Source organism: Osmia lignaria, chromosome 2 (assembly GCF_051020975.1).
Source record: "Osmia lignaria lignaria isolate PbOS001 chromosome 2, iyOsmLign1, whole genome shotgun sequence".
NCBI classification, from domain to species: Eukaryota; Metazoa; Arthropoda; class Insecta; order Hymenoptera; family Megachilidae; genus Osmia; species Osmia lignaria.
Genome location: NC_135033.1, coordinates 4,196,634 through 4,216,224, shown reverse-complemented (window position 1 = coordinate 4,216,224; position 19,591 = coordinate 4,196,634). Strand labels below are relative to the sequence as shown.

The 19,591-nt window shown below is 33.3% G+C and overlaps 5 protein-coding genes across 5 annotated transcripts; 2 read left to right on the top strand and 3 right to left on the bottom strand.

Moving 5' to 3' along the window:
• The first annotated feature begins 207 nt into the window (after positions 1–207).
• Positions 208–14,483, top strand: Ythdf (YTH domain-containing family protein). The gene is made up of 4 exons (XM_034327962.2): positions 208–722; positions 824–851; positions 1,805–3,477; positions 3,573–14,483. Exons 1-4 carry the CDS (start codon positions 687–689, stop codon positions 3,618–3,620), a joined length of 1,785 nt encoding a protein of 594 aa, XP_034183853.1. The 5' UTR covers positions 208–686; the 3' UTR covers positions 3,621–14,483.
• LOC117606013 (EF-hand domain-containing protein 1) lies at positions 5,944–8,857 on the bottom strand. The gene is made up of 5 exons (XM_034327960.2): positions 8,734–8,857; positions 8,487–8,623; positions 8,006–8,328; positions 6,966–7,414; positions 5,944–6,882 (listed from the first exon to the last, which is right to left on the bottom strand). Exons 1-5 carry the CDS (start codon positions 8,779–8,781, stop codon positions 5,944–5,946), a joined length of 1,896 nt encoding a protein of 631 aa, XP_034183851.1. The 5' UTR covers positions 8,782–8,857.
• Positions 9,109–10,954, bottom strand: NaPi-III (Na[+]-dependent inorganic phosphate cotransporter type III). The gene is made up of 5 exons (XM_034327963.2): positions 10,751–10,954; positions 10,475–10,681; positions 10,193–10,403; positions 9,463–10,112; positions 9,109–9,339 (listed from the first exon to the last, which is right to left on the bottom strand). Exons 1-5 carry the CDS (start codon positions 10,952–10,954, stop codon positions 9,109–9,111), a joined length of 1,503 nt encoding a protein of 500 aa, XP_034183854.1.
• On the bottom strand, positions 12,865–13,808 carry LOC117606017 (cytochrome b-c1 complex subunit 7). The gene is made up of 4 exons (XM_034327972.2): positions 13,650–13,808; positions 13,510–13,557; positions 13,183–13,349; positions 12,865–13,082 (listed from the first exon to the last, which is right to left on the bottom strand). Exons 1-4 carry the CDS (start codon positions 13,672–13,674, stop codon positions 13,005–13,007), a joined length of 318 nt encoding a protein of 105 aa, XP_034183863.1. The 5' UTR covers positions 13,675–13,808; the 3' UTR covers positions 12,865–13,004.
• pAbp (poly(A) binding protein) lies at positions 14,332–17,599 on the top strand. The gene is made up of 4 exons (XM_034327961.2): positions 14,332–14,847; positions 15,501–15,811; positions 15,889–16,834; positions 16,921–17,599. Exons 1-4 carry the CDS (start codon positions 14,655–14,657, stop codon positions 17,361–17,363), a joined length of 1,893 nt encoding a protein of 630 aa, XP_034183852.1. The 5' UTR covers positions 14,332–14,654; the 3' UTR covers positions 17,364–17,599.
• The last annotated feature ends 1,992 nt before the right edge of the window (positions 17,600–19,591 follow it).

Sequence of the window (19,591 nt, the reverse complement as noted above, 5' to 3'; positions counted from 1 at the left end):
GCCTGCTAGGGACATTTTCAATCTCAAATTGTAAGTAAAACAAAAAACCTATCGCTTTACTAGTAATTCTTCGACAAACCTTTTCTATCAAAAGTACTAAGAAATTACTTATAGAGGAATTCAACATTGATTCTCTAATTTTAGCAATTGATAAGTAATAAAAAACTAGTAAATATTTACGTTACGCGTTTGCAAAGAGTATATATCATGTAACGTAAAAGTTAAATAATATCAAGAGAAATAATGCGAAGAACGGTTTTGTTATCGGGGTGTTTTCTTTTCACTAAATCGTGATGGAAATTATTAACCAATTAATTGATCATATAGGGATCTTATAGTTGCGAAGGTTAAACAATCTGTTAATACATACGAGAGGTCAGTGCACGTCACGTAGTTATTATTCAGAGTTGAGAATTTTGTGTAAATTTATCTATTGCGAAGTGTAATACGAAAGAGTTCCTGAGACTCTCTCGCGGCAAGACATTTCGAGAAAATACGCGGAGGTCTCAGGTTTTACAGAATTCGAAGTTAAGGACTATTCTCACCGCGAAAGAGAAGTGTCCGCGTACTTGAGTGGCATAACGCTGTTGTATGTAATTGTGATATTGCATTTGAAAACTTTATTTTATTAAAGCACAGCCGTCCATTTGGCGTCTGTGAAGGACAGACAGAGTGTGTGACAGGTTATGTCAACTGGATTGGCAGGTGCTGTTTCAAATCAGGTCAGTGTGTTGACTTGCTACCACACCGCTATACTGCAGATACCTTTCACTGAAGACAGCCATTCTAAATTTTGTATATTTTTCCATGCAACGGAATGCAGCGGATGAAAGGACAAACTAACAATCAAGGTAAGACTTCGTATTCTGATACTGTTCTTTTTTTCATTTTTGTTAATCACGAGATTTCCGAATTGTTGGGTATAAAACTTGCCCGTATGACTATTTACACTTTTTATTCGGTATATTTAGTTTACGTGTTATGCATAATTTTTTTTTTAAGTTGACAATTTTCAATTGTCAATTAAATCATTGCACATTTCTTTTTCTGTATAAAATTTTCATTTGTATTGTTTTGAACATTATGATTAGTATCAAGTACTTAAAAAATTCAATATTCAAATATTATCAAATATTTAAACATTGCATAATTTTTTGTGTAATTAATAAATTATCAGGAAGATTGTTTGTGTGATAAATTTATATATTTTTAAGAAATATATACCACGTATTATAATTAATACTTCTATAGAACATAAATTCTAAGATAATAGAAGTTTAATTCTTTTATTTAAGCTATTTATGAATTAATTTGCTGTACAGTTAAGTAATTTACTCAGGGAATTAAGAAAAACATGTACTTACGGTTAATTTAATAGTGCTTCCAACATTTTGAGCACGATATCACGCTATGATATCAGTGCATAATTATAATTTTTGTTGCAGTAAATAAAAGTTTGTTGATTTTTCTTAATGTAATGTATGATTGTTATAAAACTGTTATAATAATTTTTCTACTAAAAGTTTTGAAAGTAATATTTTACAAATAAGTTACGTCATGATAAGTAATATTTTATATGTGATATTGAAATAGTGTGTGTTTGTGTGTATACATGGGTGCATATGTATTTATCTACGTATATTACAATAATGAAATGGTGTAATTTTACGTAATAATTAAAGTTTTGTTATTTGAATGGAGTTATAAAAGACAAAACAAAAAAAAAATGTTAACTTTATATTATTTTGAAAAGAGACATTCATTCATTTGGTTCATTAATAAGATAAAATTCCATCCCCGATAGTGAGCAATGGTCCTAAAGAACACCAGCAGCAGCCGCAGACAGAACATGCTGGTGGAGAAGATACTGGATTTGATTCATGGAGAGGAGGCAATAATACGCATCACTCAAGTTATCCAATTGGTACTGGTGACCCATACAGTCCTTACTATGCAGGTACTTCGTTCCCTTATCAGGCATTTGGAGCTGGGGATGGGACTTGGTCAAACGGAACAGATCCTGTCGCATTTCTTTCTGGATACGGAGGTCAAATAGGTCACGATGCATATGGCATGGATGGAATGTTTTCTGCTAGTGCGGGAGGTGGTTTTAATACGTTTAGCCAACCTGCTTTTAATTATTTTCATGGAAATGGTGATTTTAGTGCTTGGGGCACTCCGAGAAAGACACGCTACGAAGATTATTATCAAGCACCACGTGGAAATGAAAACTACCCGACACCTAGCAATACAGAAATTAAGACTATTGAACAGAGTGTACAGGGCTTGTCATTAGGAAGTGGAGAAGTTCCTCGTCAAGAACAACAAACAGCATCTAATCAATCGATAAAGCCAGAAACAAAGGAACCTAGAAAAATAACATGGGCCAGTGTTGCGAGTCAGCCCGCCAAACCAGTTCCTCCGCTTTCATCTTCGCAAGGAATGAAAAAGAAGGCTGGAATGCCACCACCACCTATCGTGCCAGGAAAACATAATATGGATATTGGGACATGGGGCGAAGGTAAATCTTCTGCACCTCCTCCGACCGCACCACCACCACCACAGGTACAGCCTCCTGTTCCACCACCTCCACCACTGGTTCAAAGACAAAGACCTCCTCCACCGCCACCGTGTTGGAATAGACAACCCACAACATCCCCATCTCCGCCACAGTCACAGATTCATATGCCTCCGCAACAGCATCAACATCAACATCAGCAACAACAGCAGCAGCACCAACAGCAGCATCCGCAGCAACTACAACCACAACAACAACAACAACAAATTGCCCAATCACAATCGCATCCTGTTTTAGACGAATTAAAGGTGAAGAATGATTATAATCCCGTAGAATTTGATCAAACTGCTCCTGGAGCTAGGTTTTTTGTAATCAAGTCTTATTCCGAAGATGACATTCATAGATCCATTAAATATGAGATTTGGTGTAGTACTGAACACGGTAATAAAAGATTGGATCAAGCGTATAGAGAAGCCAGCCGGGAAGGTGCTCCTTTATACTTGTTCTTTTCTGTAAACGGATCCGGCCACTTCTGTGGTATGGCACAAATGGTGTCACCTGTTGATTACCAGAGCAATAGCTCTGTTTGGTCGCAAGATAAATGGAAAGGTCAATTTCGTGTACGTTGGATTTACGTTAAGGATGTTCCTAATGTGCAACTTCGTCACATTAAACTAGAAAATAATGAAAACAAACCAGTGACTAATTCGAGGGATGCGCAAGAGGTCCCTCATGCGAAAGGCGTGACAGTGTTGCGTATATTACATACTTATCGGCATTCGACTAGTATTTTTGATGATTTTGGACATTATGAACGTAAGCAAGCAGAAGAGGATCAACGTAAAGCACCACCGAATGCTATACAACATCATCATTCTTCCAACCATAGGAATAGGGGACATTCAGATTTACCAAGAGATCATCATCCTCACCAGTCACATTTACATCATCAGCGCAAAGTAAGTAATAAATTTTGTAAGTTTATTAAAATGTCTATAAGAATATTTACTTTAATAACAAGTATATACATATTTATAATTGTTTTTTATTCCAGGATCGAGATGGTGGTCGTGGTAGAGGTAGAGGAGGTACCCGCCAGTAGCGGTGGATACAAAAAGAATATAATACTATTCATGATAGTAATCGTCATAAAGGAAGCACGTTACGACTAATTATCGTCTTACTACTTACCTTTGCTTTCTTGGATACACAAAGGGCTTCTAATTCCTGTGACAAAACTCTCATCAATTGAGACTATTTCCTTCTGTTAAATAATCAACTTGTATGATAATTAGCGTCGTGTCGACATTATAAATATTATCTAATCATAACTACTATGAAGAGGAACATAATTCAATTTCAAGGGATATTGGGTAAACTTGCTGACAGTTATAAGCATATAGTGTGGTGTTGCGTGCTATTCATCGAAAGGTGTTTCTTAAACGTACAAATTAAAAGAAAAAAAAAATGATATGGAACAGAGAAGAAAAAACTGTAATATGTGAACTAACCCTTGTAAAATGCTTAAACTTTTGTTGATAATGAAAAAAAATCTATGCGAGAACAATATTGTAAGCAAGTGTCATTTAAATCAATTACCATTTTAAACTTTGATGGACATATAACTTGGTGCCTGTGGCTGAAAGGACTCACCTTTCTTTGTTAAAAAAAGGTGCAAGGGCTTATTACGACGTTTTAAGTTTATTTGTAACAATTATGCTTGAACATTGGATAATAATAGAAATTATTGTCAACTAATTATTTTATGCATATTCTATATCTATTGCAAATTTTATATACATATATGTATATATTAAGTATATATATATATGTATATTACCCATTATTATATTATTCATGGACTACAAAAATGAACTAAAATATTATATGACAAAAAGAAAATAATCTTACAGTTACTCTATAGTAACATATATGGTGATGATAATTATTATTGTACCGTTTGATGGATTTCGTGAGTTGTTTTTTATTGTTAAAAAATCTATTATTTTCCTTTTCAGTTTTAATATTTAAACATTTTTTTGTCATTATTTTAGAAATTCAAGTTGCTTTTACCAAAACCGAAAGTTTTCTCACGTCATCATAAACTTTAAAAGATGTGTATACTTTTTCATGTCTGTTTTAAACAAAATTCTTTAAGTAATAGCACTAAAATTAGACAGTTTTTCACGAATTACGTGTAGAAAAGTGAATATTAGTGTAACAAACAACAAAAAATTGCTTAACAAATATGAATTTAGTAAACTAAAAGAAAACAATAAATTTTATCCGTAGATTTGATTACTTTTCTGACAGTTATATATATAGTCATATATAGTTCATTTCTTAAAAAATTTTAAAGCAAACAATGAAATTTTATTTCTTAAGCTTTTTAAAAGCAAAGTTATACTTTATTAACAGTATTTTAGCAGTTGATCACATTTCAAGATTATCATGAAAACAATAATATGAAATTCTGAGTTCATCAATTAAATTGTATAAAAATTAACAAGTGAATTTACCGCGATGTGATGCGAATTTTTTAAATCAAAGCATGTTGATTATAATAGTTACTTTTGCGTAAACAATGAATAGATAACAAGAAAGAGGATCTAAATGACATGGCAGTAGAAGTCTCTTTCCTCATTTCTATATTGTGAATGTTGCAAGAAAACAAACGCATCTTATTAAAGTAATATATCAACGTTAAAAATTTATGGCTGAAATGATTTTTCAATCATTGTATCTTATTTATAGTTTAAGATGGGATAAGTTGTTTAGGAAGGTGGACATCTAGCAATGTCTCAATGACTAGAATAATTGTATAAGCTCTATTAAATTTCTGTATTTCAGTTGAACGATATTCAAAAGATTTTGTTAAATAATTTACTAACTGCTATTTTATGACAGATTAGTATTTAATTAAAAAATAATTTTCTTCTTCATTCACGTTTTAGAATTTTGTTTAAAAAATGTTTGGATTCCAAAGATTTGTCTGATCTTTATTTTATGATTAATACAATATATGCTATATGTATACAAACTGCATATCTGTATATTATCATTGTATTATAATATACAGACATACGAATGGTATACTCATAATGTACTACACTGTTTAGTATTTACATTGTATAATCATGTTTGATTAAATGTTGAATCAAATCATACATTTTATATTCAAATTTAACTATTAAAAAAATACCGTACACAGATAGTAAATTTTCCAAAGAATCAGAACTCTTGAATTTAATTTTAATCATAAATCTTGTAACTGAAGTTACAAGAAAAGTGCTAAGTGGTAATTACATTTAACATAACATTAAGTTATGTATGAAACATCTACTTTAAGTGATGATAAGAATTTAAAACAAAAATTGCGTTAAACGTAATTACCAATCCAAAAATGATACGATTTCTTATTTTACCTAATCATTCCATGTTACTTCCTTTTTTCTTTCATTTTCTGAAGGCTTTTTTGCATCTTGATTTGGATCAGATTCCTTAGGATTTGTTATTAATCCTGGACATAATTCTTCAGGTGGCGGTGTACGTTCTCTTAATTCGCCATGTTTTCCTTCATATTTGCGTTTACCTTGAGTTTCAAGGTCTTTTAGACAATCTATCATATCAGATTGATTTCCACCATTTTCTTCCAACATTTTAATCGAACGAGCATCTGCCTCTTCTTTATCTTCAATTTTTTTCACCTCGATGCTTATATCGTCGCCAAGTAACTTTTCTCTGACGAAATAATCACGGATATTATTTCGTATTTCACAGGGAAATTTGTCAGGATTCTCTTCCATGTAACGGTATACGAAAAGATCAGCGCCGCGTATGATGAAATAATGATTAAAAATATTAAGTCTTGCTCCTATGAAAAAATCTTGAGGAGTATAATATTCCGGATTGTCTCTTCCGGTATTCGGTTTAGCAACTAACGTTGCTTTTAGAAAGCAACCCTCGCGACGTCCTGAATTACGTTTCTCAAGTTCATGTACAAGGATCGTACCGTCGCTTAAACTGTATTCTAAAATAAAGTCGCGGTTCCTGTCTTCCGGATGTACCGCGTCCATCTGCATTGAGTAGCGTAATTTTTTCGGGAAATTAATTAGTTGTCGAATGACATCTTTTTTAGGCGGTTTAGGGATCAATGACAAACAACCGGCGTAAGTATCTTCAGGTGTACCGAACTTAATATGCGGTGGAGGTTTATATTCCGGTGGCGATAGAACTTCTTTGCTTGGAATAGGTATCCCTTTTGGTTGCGTTATTCCCAACATGTCTGAATAATACTTTCTAGTGAAAGGGTCACAATCGTGCAAAAGAAAGCGTCGACTAAATATAAAAACCGTCTCACCAATCTGTAATAAACAATGAAAGTAACAAATAGAAAAGATGATAATAAAAAGGCTTTATTATTGCAAATTTATCACGCGAAGCTTACTATAAAATCTTTTGGTGTATAATATTCAACTACTTCAGGATCCCCTCGTTCAAGGTATACAGCAGGATAAGATGGTGGTAAATTTTTCCAATCTTTTGGTACTTTCATTCGTTTCAATAACATTGGTACCGGGTCCTTTCCGCTATTTGGCTTTTGTATTTCGCGAATGGCTATTGTGTCGTCCGTTAAGAAGTACGCTATACCATAAACGTCGTCGTTCCAAGTGGCAGTAAACGATAATACCATTTTATCATACTCTAAAAATCGTCGTCTGGTATCATCTGGAATCTGTGTGATATGCGTCGGTTTTTTCTGCTTGCATACACGAAATTCCGTGTATGGATCCACAGGTGGTTCTTCCTTGTCCCCGACATCAATCCCTTGACTGTTTAAAAATTCTTTAGTAAATAGATCACAATCGATAATATGATAAATTACACCGTAAATACCTGAAAGTAACGATGCATGATAATTAAAAAGATAAAGAATACAAAGACAAATTTAATAAAATAAGCACGTACATATAGATATACAGGGTGTTCGACTACAGGTAGGAGATTTTTTAAGGGGTGATTCTAGGGATCAAAATAAGACGAAATAGCGTTTGCGACTTTGTTTTCCATTCGCAATTTAAAAATTTAAAAATTCGAGTAAAAAGCGCCTGAAACCTGCAACCTGCCCAGCACCGACGACTGAACGTCAGGTCAGCAGGGATGGGTACAGTTATAACCAAGAAGAGAAAGCCGAATGCTGCAGTACCGAGAAACAGAATAGCACGAGGTTGATTTCTACTATTCAATGATTCTTGGTTATGACTGTACCTACCCCTGCTGACCTGACGTTCAGTCGTCGGTGCTGGGCAGGTTGCAGGTTTCAGGCGCTTATTACCAGAATTTTTAAACGTTGATTACTAGAAAACAAAGCTGCAGACGCTATTTCGTCTTATTTTGATCCCTAGAATCACCCCTTAAAAAATCTCCCGCCTGTTGTCGAACACCCTGTATTTCTATTTTAAAATAATGTTCATTTATAAAACGTACATACGTCAATTCCAACGTTAAAATCTTTCCAATGAAACGTATCTCCCGTTGTATTTTTTACAATTTTTTCACGTCTGACAAGTTTTCCTTGTTTAAAACCAGCATTATCTATTGGAGGCTCCATTACGCATAACGTATCATCCTCCAAAAAATAGATTATATTCACATAACGTATACGAAAATGTTCATCTGGAGAATTGAAGACCCCCTGACGAAAAAATGCTTTGAAGCAGAGACATTTATGCGCGAACAGCGCATAATGTGGAATAAATTGTCGATATGCGTACTCTTTTACCCGGCCGTATGTTAGCGATGGATCATAGCTGAATATTAAAATTAAAGATAAATACGTATTAAGGAACACATCAGAAATAATAATATCAATATGTTCTTGTTGAAAATAAAAATATAGTATGTAAATTTGAATGTTAGAAAAACGAAAATTCCATAATTTTATTTACATATACAATTTATTACATACTGTGTGGAATCCTCTTCTTTTATATATGCGGAAGATGCAACATCTATTGGTCTTCCTCCAATGCCAACATTCCTATCACGTACTACACGATAACCATTTAAAAAGCGAAATTTTTGTATCAGTCTATAATCTGTAATCTTTAAAAAAAAAAAACCCTCAAAATACCTTCGTCTTTATTTGGTTTCATTCAGTTAAATATAATCAAATATATTTAAGTAATCATTTTGAATGATTTTTTTTAACTTACAGTGGAATCATGGATCGTATATCCTGGTATAAGTGGTAATTTTTCCATATTAAATTATACAAATGTTAGGTAAAATAAATCCTTAAAGGATATCCGTATAAAACGTTTTCTGTCAAAAAGTTTGCCTGAACTTGTTTCCATAACAACACTACTACATATGTATATGTATATACACACACAACGATAATTGTATGTATCTTATTTTATCAATTAAAAACTGTTAATAATCAGGTATTTAATAATTATATTGTATACAGGTAAAAATTAATTTTTTTTTTTAAATTACATTTGATCATTTATTTTTGCATAAATTATTGACAATAGTAGCATTGGAGGGTTTCCACTAAAATGTGTTTAGTTGCCCTGACAGTGAAATCACAAACTAAGTATTTCTTTGAAAATAGCCATACATCCTGCGGACAAGCAGCCAGCTACTGGTACAGTAATTAACCACGCGAATGCAATATTACGAAATAATTTCCATGAAACTCCCTCACCGCCACGTGAAGCCCATCCGACACAGACGACTGATCCCACTTTGCAATGAGTTGTTGACACAGGTAAACCAGCCTTACTTGCCAACAAAACTGTTACCGCTGCTCCTACCTACAATTAATGTTAAACAAAATATATTCGAATAAGAAATTTCAATGTTAAACATTTTTTTTTAGTAGAGAACGAAAAAAATGCTTTGATCTTACGTTCATAAATATGTACATATGTATATACCTCTATAGTGAATCCAGTAGTTGGTGTGATACGTGCTAAATCTTGTCCTACAGTTTGTATAACTCTACGACCCCATACCCAAAGACCAGTTGATATTCCTAAGCCACCATAAAGTAGTATGAGCATTGGAGTTTCTGCCTCTTGTCTAGCTGATCCCTCTGCGTATACAGCCCAAAGTGCAATAAGTGGTCCTATTGCATTACTCACGTCATTACCACCGTGTGCGAAACTACCAAATGCTGCAGTTAATACTTGGAGAAAGGCAAACAGCTTAGATATTTCTGGCTCTTCTTCGATTCTTCTTTCGGTTTCGTTTTGAACACCCTCGGTATCTGATCCTGCTACCATTAAAAGAGGGCTTGCACTGCTATTACCACGTAATTTTGGTGCTGTTTCTTTTGTATTACCGTTGCTACTACTATTACTACTACACGGTACTTCCGAAATAACAGATAATGCTGTAGTTTCTTTTTTATCACAGGTACCAAACTTTGTTGTTGTTGCTGTTTTCTCGTTGCTGTTTAGTGAAATCAATATTCTCTTTCTTTGCCATGGAACAACAAATAAATAAACGATGATGGCTGAAAATAAACCAAGAGCTAACGCAGCTATTAAACTACCCCACCATGGCAATTTATCCAGCATTAATACTAAAAATAAATACGTTTAATATAGCAATTAATTCGACTGATGTAAACGACAAAAATATAAGTATATAAAATTCATTTACATTTAGGTCCATCGAGTGCAACTGACATAACATTTATAGCAACAGTGAGACCATATGCTACTGGGAGAATATGAAGACCTCGTTCTAGAGGCTTACTAGACTGTAGTATTGATTTTCTTAGAAGCCAAAATATAGCACCTGATACAATTCCACTAAGTACAGGACTTGCAAACCAAGATGCTGCTATATTAGCAAGAGCTATCCATTTTACCTAAAAATATAATTTCTTATATTGTAACATATTATTTGCTTTCAATTAATAAAAGAAAGTGTTTTACTAACCCCTGCAGTACCTTTACAGACAAGTGAAAATCCAACAGTAGCACCAACAATGGAATGTGTTCCAGAAATAGGTAAACGCAATGCGGTTGCTAGTAAAAGCCAGATACCAGATCCGGCTAAACTAGACAACGCTCCTATCATTAATTCTTTTTCATGGCCTTCGTATAATGTAACGTCTAGTATACCTTTTCTCATAGTATCGGATACCTAACATAAACATTACATAAAATGTAGTATTATTTACGTTTATACAAAGTATATTCAACTTTAACGTACCTTATAGCCGATGAGTACAGCTCCAGCAATTTCAAAGACAGTTGCTAAAATACATGCTTGAAATATTGTAAGTACTCCTGCACCAACGCTCGTTCCAAAACTATTCGCAACGTCATTTGCTCCGATACCAAATGCCAAAATAAACGCCACTATGAATCCAACTACTACTATCCATACCAAGTTTTCATCATACGGTACACTCATTTTTATTTATTTAATAGATGTTTCTTTTGAGCTATTGTTATTTTCTTTTTTACACATTTGTCAATAAATTATTCTTATCAAACTTTTTCTTGTCATGATGTTTAAAAGTAATACTCGTCATTGAACATGCGAACATGTATCGAGGAAGAACTCCTGATTTAACTTTTCTTCTATTATGCATTTACATGCAAATATTTATAAATCAGTATATATTTCTCCATTTATAGTTTAAATTCATATATATGGATATACATTTATATGTATAGTTAATATCTTTTATTTTACTTCTAGTACAATCAATTTTGTAACTTTGTACATGTAACGGAGGTAGTATTTTGGCTCAGCACCTGATATATATAGCATTATGTTTTTATTATTTAATAACATTCAGTTAGAAGTATTTAACTGCATAAAAAGAAAAATTACTGTATTAAACACTTTCTTCAACTTTTTAGTTTGTATTAAATATAAAATATGGTGCTCAATTTTATAAAGATTCATTATCAGCGTTTCCACTGTATGGAAACACGCTGATCGTTGTTCTTCCGGCATCTGTAATTAACCAAACATAGATTTTATATGGGTACATGCCTGTCCTTTAAATTTCACATGTCGAGAGAGAAAAATTCTTGAAAGCAATGCAATTATTTTATTTACCTTCGCAGACACGTCATAACTGTCTGAAAATTAAGTTTAAGCAACGAGATACTTAAACATCCACGAAGAAAATTCAATTACTAACGATAAGTTGAAACGGTTTGCCAATTTTTATTTCGCTTAATCCCGAAGGGGTGGTGTTACCTTTTTCACTTTTTCGTATAGTAACACTTTCTATTTTGATTAAAATTCACATTCCTAATAAAATTGATTTTTAAAAAAGATATTTTACTCTTTCACTTTTTGCGCGTACAATAGGAAATAAATGTTAAATTCGCTGCCAAAGGGTGTTTGTACGAAACACGACATTTAGACTACAAGCTACTCTTACGAACTGCGTAAAATAAAAATAATAAATGGTTTGAATAAGCAAAGCTTTCAAGCGTGTTACACAAAATTTAATACAGAATAAAGTTTAGAAGTTACAATTGCCCATTACCACTTTTTGCATCATTCTCTCTACAATTTGCCGTACGGTTCTCCCTTTTCAAACCGTTCTTTCATGGGTCATATAGAAGATATGTATTGGTTGACTTCACGGTACAACAAAATAATGAAGTAATTGTTAAGAGAGAAAAAAAAAAGAAAAACTGAGGGTATATTTTTTCACTCACAAAACTGAAAATTACTTCGTGTAAATCTTGTGTGATCGGGAATGCCGCTTAGATCCGCGTGGGGGTGAGATATTGATCCGCCATTTGCCCGCGAAACTCTTATATGTATGTATAATATAAAAATTATTATCGTATTACAAATTTGAACTGCTTTATGTGAATATCAACCAACAATGACTAGAATTCGCAATCACATTCATTAACAATATATTACGCACTAACTATGCACTGGATCTCTGTGGGGGGAATGATGAATAAGTCATTGCATAAAGGGTGTTAAACGAGCTACGAATTGATGTGAACATAATTACCAATAATCATTTCCTACATGTAACTTTAAATAAAAGAGTTGTCTATCGAAATTTTTCTCATTTTTAAATGTTAAATGTAACATTTATTAATTGTTAAAACGTTAATATGTGTATATATGTACATAATATGTTAATAGAACAAATACTTCATACATAAGCAAAAATAATTCTGCGGACAGAATAATTAATTTCACTGGACTGAATATAATAAACTATATTATACTGATAAAAAATTGCAAGGTATATTGAATTATTGCATGCAAACACACATATATTTCTTATATTGTAACTGTTACATTTATATATACATTATAATTATAGTAACAACATTTATTTGGACCAGAAATATAATCTACTTAATTTTCATTTATTACAGATTCAAATCAACCGTTTAAATTTTAGTAAACTAGACATAAGATAAATATTAATTTTACTAATTTTAATTATTACATTTTATCAATTTATACTTTACTGAGCATCATATTCTTCTCTTTCTATGCGTTCCCGTATTACTTCATCTACATATGGTTGAAGATATGGTACATCCTATAACAACAAAAATTACATTCATAAAATACATAAGTAAGAAATACATATAAAAACATTTTATTAACTACGTTTGTATTAACTATTTTCATTAAATTACCTCTTCTAGTTTAGTCCACTGTTCTTTTGGTAAAATTTTGTTCGAGGTATTTAATTGCACAGCTCTAACAAGGCGAAAATCACGTTCTTCTTTTAAATTATGTGGTAATCGTCTAAGTGCTTCTATTACATCTGGAGTTTCTTGAAGGACATCATCTCGAAATAAACCTAAGATTATAAGAAATTAAAGAATTAAGTTTACAAGTTTAAACTTTTAACTACTATTTAACACATGTTATTCTTACACTATAGAATAACAAAGCATTTATTAAATAAAATATAGTGACAGGTGTACTATAACATAAAATTGATTATCAATTTTTCATACCTAACTGATTAAAACCAGACAAGTTGTATGCCCATCTTTGTAAACCAGCTGTAAAATACGCAATGCATCAATAATTACATAAGAACAGTGTGGATATTTCAATATGTAGCTTTTTAAATTAGATACAATCTTTTACTTACGAAAGGTACGTTTTAGAGCTAACATTTTTATTATTTCACAATTTTTATTCACTACAAAACCAAATTTTTCAAAACTTACTAGTCGAAACTACTTTGCGGTCGTTCGTATTATGAATAACTTCGATTTTACAAAACGTAGTTACTAGCATCAATTTACTAACATAATAAATCCCTAGTATGCAATTGCAGCTTCTTATTCATTCAATCTACAAATTATTTGACACATTAATTTATAAGGGATTGTATTAATAAACATATTTACTACAAGTATCATGATTTAAGTGTATTTAGAATTCGTATCACTATTGATTTATTAAATGACGTATTTGCAATTTGATAATGACTATATCGAAAATGAAGTGCAAGACGTGTTTCGTATGTTCTAGCATTCTAAAATGTTCCTAGAAATTAATATGGAAACTTCTATTATATTCAATATTACGCTCATTAAAATTACTATCTTGATTTAAAATAACACAATTTATGTAATAATAATAATTTATTTCATTTATGAAGACGAAATATTGTATTTTATAATATATATTTGAAAAATACCCTAGATTAAATGGTAGATGTCGTATGTATAGAATTGGCAAAAGGAACTACTTTTCTGATGTAACTGCGTATGGCGGTCGGTATATAAGCATAAAGGGAACTACTTTCAATGCCTCTTCCTCATTAAGAGTAGAGTTGTGTTCACGTGTGGTTGTGTCTCCTTTTTCCTCAAAATAGGTCACACAACCCACCTCCATTCGTGAAATAACTCTTCTATAAAAAAAAAAAACCAAAAAAAATATAAAAATTCCAAAAAATATAAACAAAAAAATCGAAAAACCGTAGCTGAAAACCGCGAAACGTAAGTAAAGTGTGGAAAAAAATAGTAATCATCGCGTTACGAAGAACAACGTGGTTGGAAGAGCGCAAGCCATATTGAAGAAACGGAAGAAACCAAAAATCAGAGAATTTTCAACTTAAGCAGCTGCACGACGAGAGAATTACATTAAAATGAATCCGGGTGCTCCGAATTATCCAATGGCCTCGCTTTATGTGGGTGACTTGCATTCTGATATCACCGAGGCGATGCTTTTCGAGAAGTTTTCATCGGCTGGGCCTGTACTCTCGATACGCGTCTGTCGTGATTTGATTACCCGACGTTCGCTCGGTTATGCTTATGTCAACTTTCAACAACCCGCTGATGGTAAGTAAATTACATATTTATTTCTATATTTTTTCAACCTAAATTCTTAACATCATTTCTAAGATTTATCCTTAGTTACATCATGTATCCGCACTTGACACGTGTTTCGGATCATATAATGCCACCATATTGAAATCCACTTCGAACAAAGTAGATACAACTTGACGGTTAGTTGAATCATATTTTGTTTTTCCATTATAATCCCTTCTACGTCGTACATGATATTTTCATTAAAATTTATAATTAGCGTTTTTAATACAAATGTTTACAGATTATATACGAATGGTAAATCTTAAGATGAACGTATTTACTATGCATATCTGTATGTATATGTATATATATGTGTGTAACGATTATTTAAATTGCAATTGAAATATTGTATCTGGTTTGTTTTTGTAAATTAATAAAATATTAATTGATACACGAGTAGAAATTAGCCCATATATGCGGATATAATACTGTACGTATCTCTTCTTTGCAAACTACTTGGAAATGATGTTAATATTAGGCCAGTTTCAAATTCTTATTTATTGGTATTGTATAGATTTCTATAAAAATAAAGTTTTATTTAAATGTTAACATTTATAACAATTTGATATGTGTATAGTTATCTTAATCTTTCACTTGTATAAACTATAATTTATGTGTTTCAGCGGAACGTGCACTGGATACTATGAACTTTGATATGATAAAGGGGCGGCCTATTCGTATCATGTGGTCTCAACGTGATCCTTCTCTTCGAAAATCTGGTGTCGGAAATGTATTCATAAAAAATTTAGACAAAAACATAGACAATAAAGCGATGTATGATACGTTTTCTGCTTTTGGTAACATACTTAGTTGTAAAGTTGCTCAGGATGAATCTGGCGTTTCTAAAGGTTATGGTTTTGTTCATTTTGAAACTGAAGAAGCAGCAAACAAATCTATCGATAAAGTTAACGGCATGTTGCTAAATGGAAAAAAGGTAATTATTCGAATCTTCAATTAATATATATTTTCTGTTATAACGCAAAATCATTAATATTTACTTGTACTATATAGGTATATGTCGGTAAATTTATACCCCGCAAAGAACGTGAGAAGGAATTGGGAGAAAAAGCTAAGCTTTTTACCAATGTATATGTAAAGAATTTTGGAGAAGATATGACGGATGATAAACTTAAAGAAATGTTTGAAAAATATGGGACCATCACCAGTCATAAAGTAATGATCAAAGATGATGGGAAATCTCGAGGTTTTGGTTTTGTAGCTTTTGAAGATCCTGACGCTGCTGAACAAGCGGTATTAGAATTAAATGGGAAAGAGGTTGCTGAAGGCAAGTGTATGTACGTTGGACGGGCGCAGAAGAAAGCAGAGCGTCAACAAGAACTGAAGAGAAAGTTTGAGCAATTAAAATTAGAACGTTTAAATCGTTATCAGGGTGTAAATCTTTATGTAAAGAATCTGGATGATAGTATAACTGACGAACGATTACGCAAAGAATTCGCACCATTTGGTACCATCACCTCGGCGAAAGTTATGATGGAAGATGGACGTAGCAAAGGTTTTGGATTCGTCTGTTTTTCAGCACCTGAAGAAGCTACCAAAGCTGTAACCGAGATGAACGGTCGCATAATAGTTACTAAACCGTTATATGTTGCTCTGGCTCAGCGTAAAGAAGATCGTAAAGCACATCTTGCTTCTCAGTACATGCAACGTTTAGCAAATATGCGAATGCAGCAAATAGGTCAGATGTTCCCGCCCGGTGGTGCTGGAAATTATTTCGTTCCCACTATCCCACAACCGCAAAGATTTTATGGACCTGCACAGATGACCCAGATTCGTGCAACTCCACGCTGGCCAGCGCAACCGAATCAAGTGCGACCCAATGCGCAAACTGGAAATTCTGGTTTCGCTACGATGCAAGGTCCATTTAGAACTGCACCACGTGCTCCTACTGCACAAGCTGGTACTATGCGAAACACATTATCTGCTAGACCTATTACAGGTATTGATCATTTATTATACGTATACAATTCTTTTCAAAATCATTCTGTGCTCTTATTAATTATATTTGTTTTGTTTTTTTTCCAGGACAACAAGCAGTGGGTGGTGCGAATATGCAAAGTCGTTCAATGGCTGGTCCAGCAGTGGGCGTTTCAGCTCAAAGCCGTCCGTCAAATTACAAGTACACCTCGAACATGCGTAATCCACCGCAGGCAATGGCAATCCCTGCTCCTACTCCTGTTCAGCAAGCTGTTCACATTCAAGGCCAGGAACCATTAACTGCCTCGATGTTGGCAGCTGCTCCACCACAAGAGCAAAAACAAATGTTGGGAGAACGTCTCTTCCCGCTGATTCAATGTATGTATCCGCAACTTACTGGAAAGATAACTGGGATGTTGTTGGAGATTGACAACTCAGAGCTCCTGCACATGTTGGAGCATAATGAATCGCTAAAAGCCAAGGTTGAAGAGGCCGTAGCTGTATTGCAAGCTCATCAGGCCAAACAGGCTGTGGCTTCCAAAAAGGAATAAACATCTTAAATTAGGTCTTATTTTATTCTTCCTTAATTATTCATAACAAACGTTCAGTTCTTTTCCTCATTCTGCAATTATCCTTGGTTGAAAGAAATTTTTTTCGACGCTTTATGGTGGCTTAAGCGGATTACATGCAAGAATGACAGAAGTAAATTGTTATTCAAAACTAATAATTGATCATGAAAGGGTTTTTCATCAAGTTTTATGATAAAATAAATTTTCCTTTAAAAATATACCGAATGCGTTTATTCTTTCCCTAATCCTGTTTATATTTCATTATTATTATTATTATTATTATTATTTTTTTAAATATTGTAATGTTTGTACCGTTATTTTGTGTAACACGAACAAAATTGTAATTGAATTATGCAGAATAAATTATTTAAACCAAGTTAGACGATATACTGGTATCCTATAGAAAATTCCATCCTTATTTATTTTATAATAAACTTACAACCTTTAGATGCAAATATCAATTGCTTGTACACTTTTTAAAGTCTTATAATTCAACCATTACATAGAAATCATAATTTTATTCCACAGTTTTATTAAAACATTTAACTGTTCTAAAGTGATAGTAAATTTTTAGGTGAAAATGCCTTAAATATAATCTTAACAAAAAACATTCACATAAAAGAAAGCAGATTGCTTCGATATCAAAGACTATACCCCATTATGTACTCATCGCCAGTTAGTGTCTCGAGCTCAGCCATACCATATTACAGCAACAAGAGTAGTAGCAAAGGAAGGTTGATCCAGCCCTTCTCTCCACACTAGACATGATAGCTTCACCACCAAAACCTCTGGGTCGTCAGTGTGCCTTACCTATTATTCCACCCTCTTATTAATCATTTTCCTCCTATTTGGATGTATCATGGGGATCACCCACCCAAGTCATTTATTACTTTATCCCTCTTCATGGGCCTCGGCTCAGCTTTCCCACTTATTTATTACCTGTTTGTGTTTAAGGGCCTCACAGGGCTCAACACGATATATCTTTGCGTTCCTTACATCTCTGCAATCTTTACGTCTTAGCATCCCTTACATCCCTGCAACCCTTACATCTCTACAGCCCTTATATCACTTACATTCTTGCATCCCATACATCCCTGCATACAACAATTGCTTAACCATTGCTGATTCAAACTGATTCAAACAAAAATACATGCCAAATTTAGTTCCTTTTATTGCCGCCAGACTGCGCTGATTCGACGTTCAAAATTTAGTTGAAATTTTTGCCGCTAGAGGGCCTAATTTGGAGTGCAGTTTAGTTCCCCTTTTTACCGCCAGAGGGCGCCGATTCGATGTTCGAAATTTAGTTGACATTTTTGCCGCTAGAGGGCCAAAATTTGGCAAGGTTTAGTTCCTTTTTCCTCCACCAGAGGGCGCTGATTCGACGCCGATAATTTAGTTGACATTTTTGCCGCTAAAGGGACAAAATTCGCACCCAACTTAGTTCCTTTTCTTGCCGCTAGAGCTAAGAGTTGCCACGAGTTGCGGGAATGTAAGGGATGCAGACATCTAAGGGATATAGGAATGTAAAGGATGCCGGTATGTAAGGGATGCGGGGGTGTAATTAATGCAAGAATGTAAGAGATGCAGGGATGTAAAAGATATGAGGATTGATTTTCATATATTTGTATATCATGTAAATATATACATATACACATATATGCATATGTGGTACCTACGCAATGACCAAAATAAACGTATATATATTAACTGAATAATTGTAATATTGATAATCTTTTATTTATTCTTGCAGCAGTTCTAATGCATATAAGTTGCAAAATTAAATGTCTTTAACCCCTAACAGTTGGTAAGTCGATAAAAAATATGGGGTCTTATCCCATATTAAAGATTAAAGGTTAAAACATTCAATTGTACAAAATTAAAAGATTTATTGAAAAGGGAATTTTGAAAGGTTGACATGTCTTAATGGTTTGAGGATTTAGTGAAGAATGAATGTTCATAAAAGCAATTCCAATTTGTTTTAAACATGACAAATGAACGGATAAATGTGGTTCGAAAAAGGTGGCGGTGAGAATAATCTTGACGGCATTATCTTCTTTATCGACATCGACGTAGGCCGCCACAAAAATTCGACTTCTTCGCCATCTATGCAATAACGGCGGAAACTGCTCGACAATTTACCGACTACAGGGTGGCTGATCAATAAGGCGGTAACTTACCAACTGCCGAAGTAGGTTGTTGAATAGTTTGAG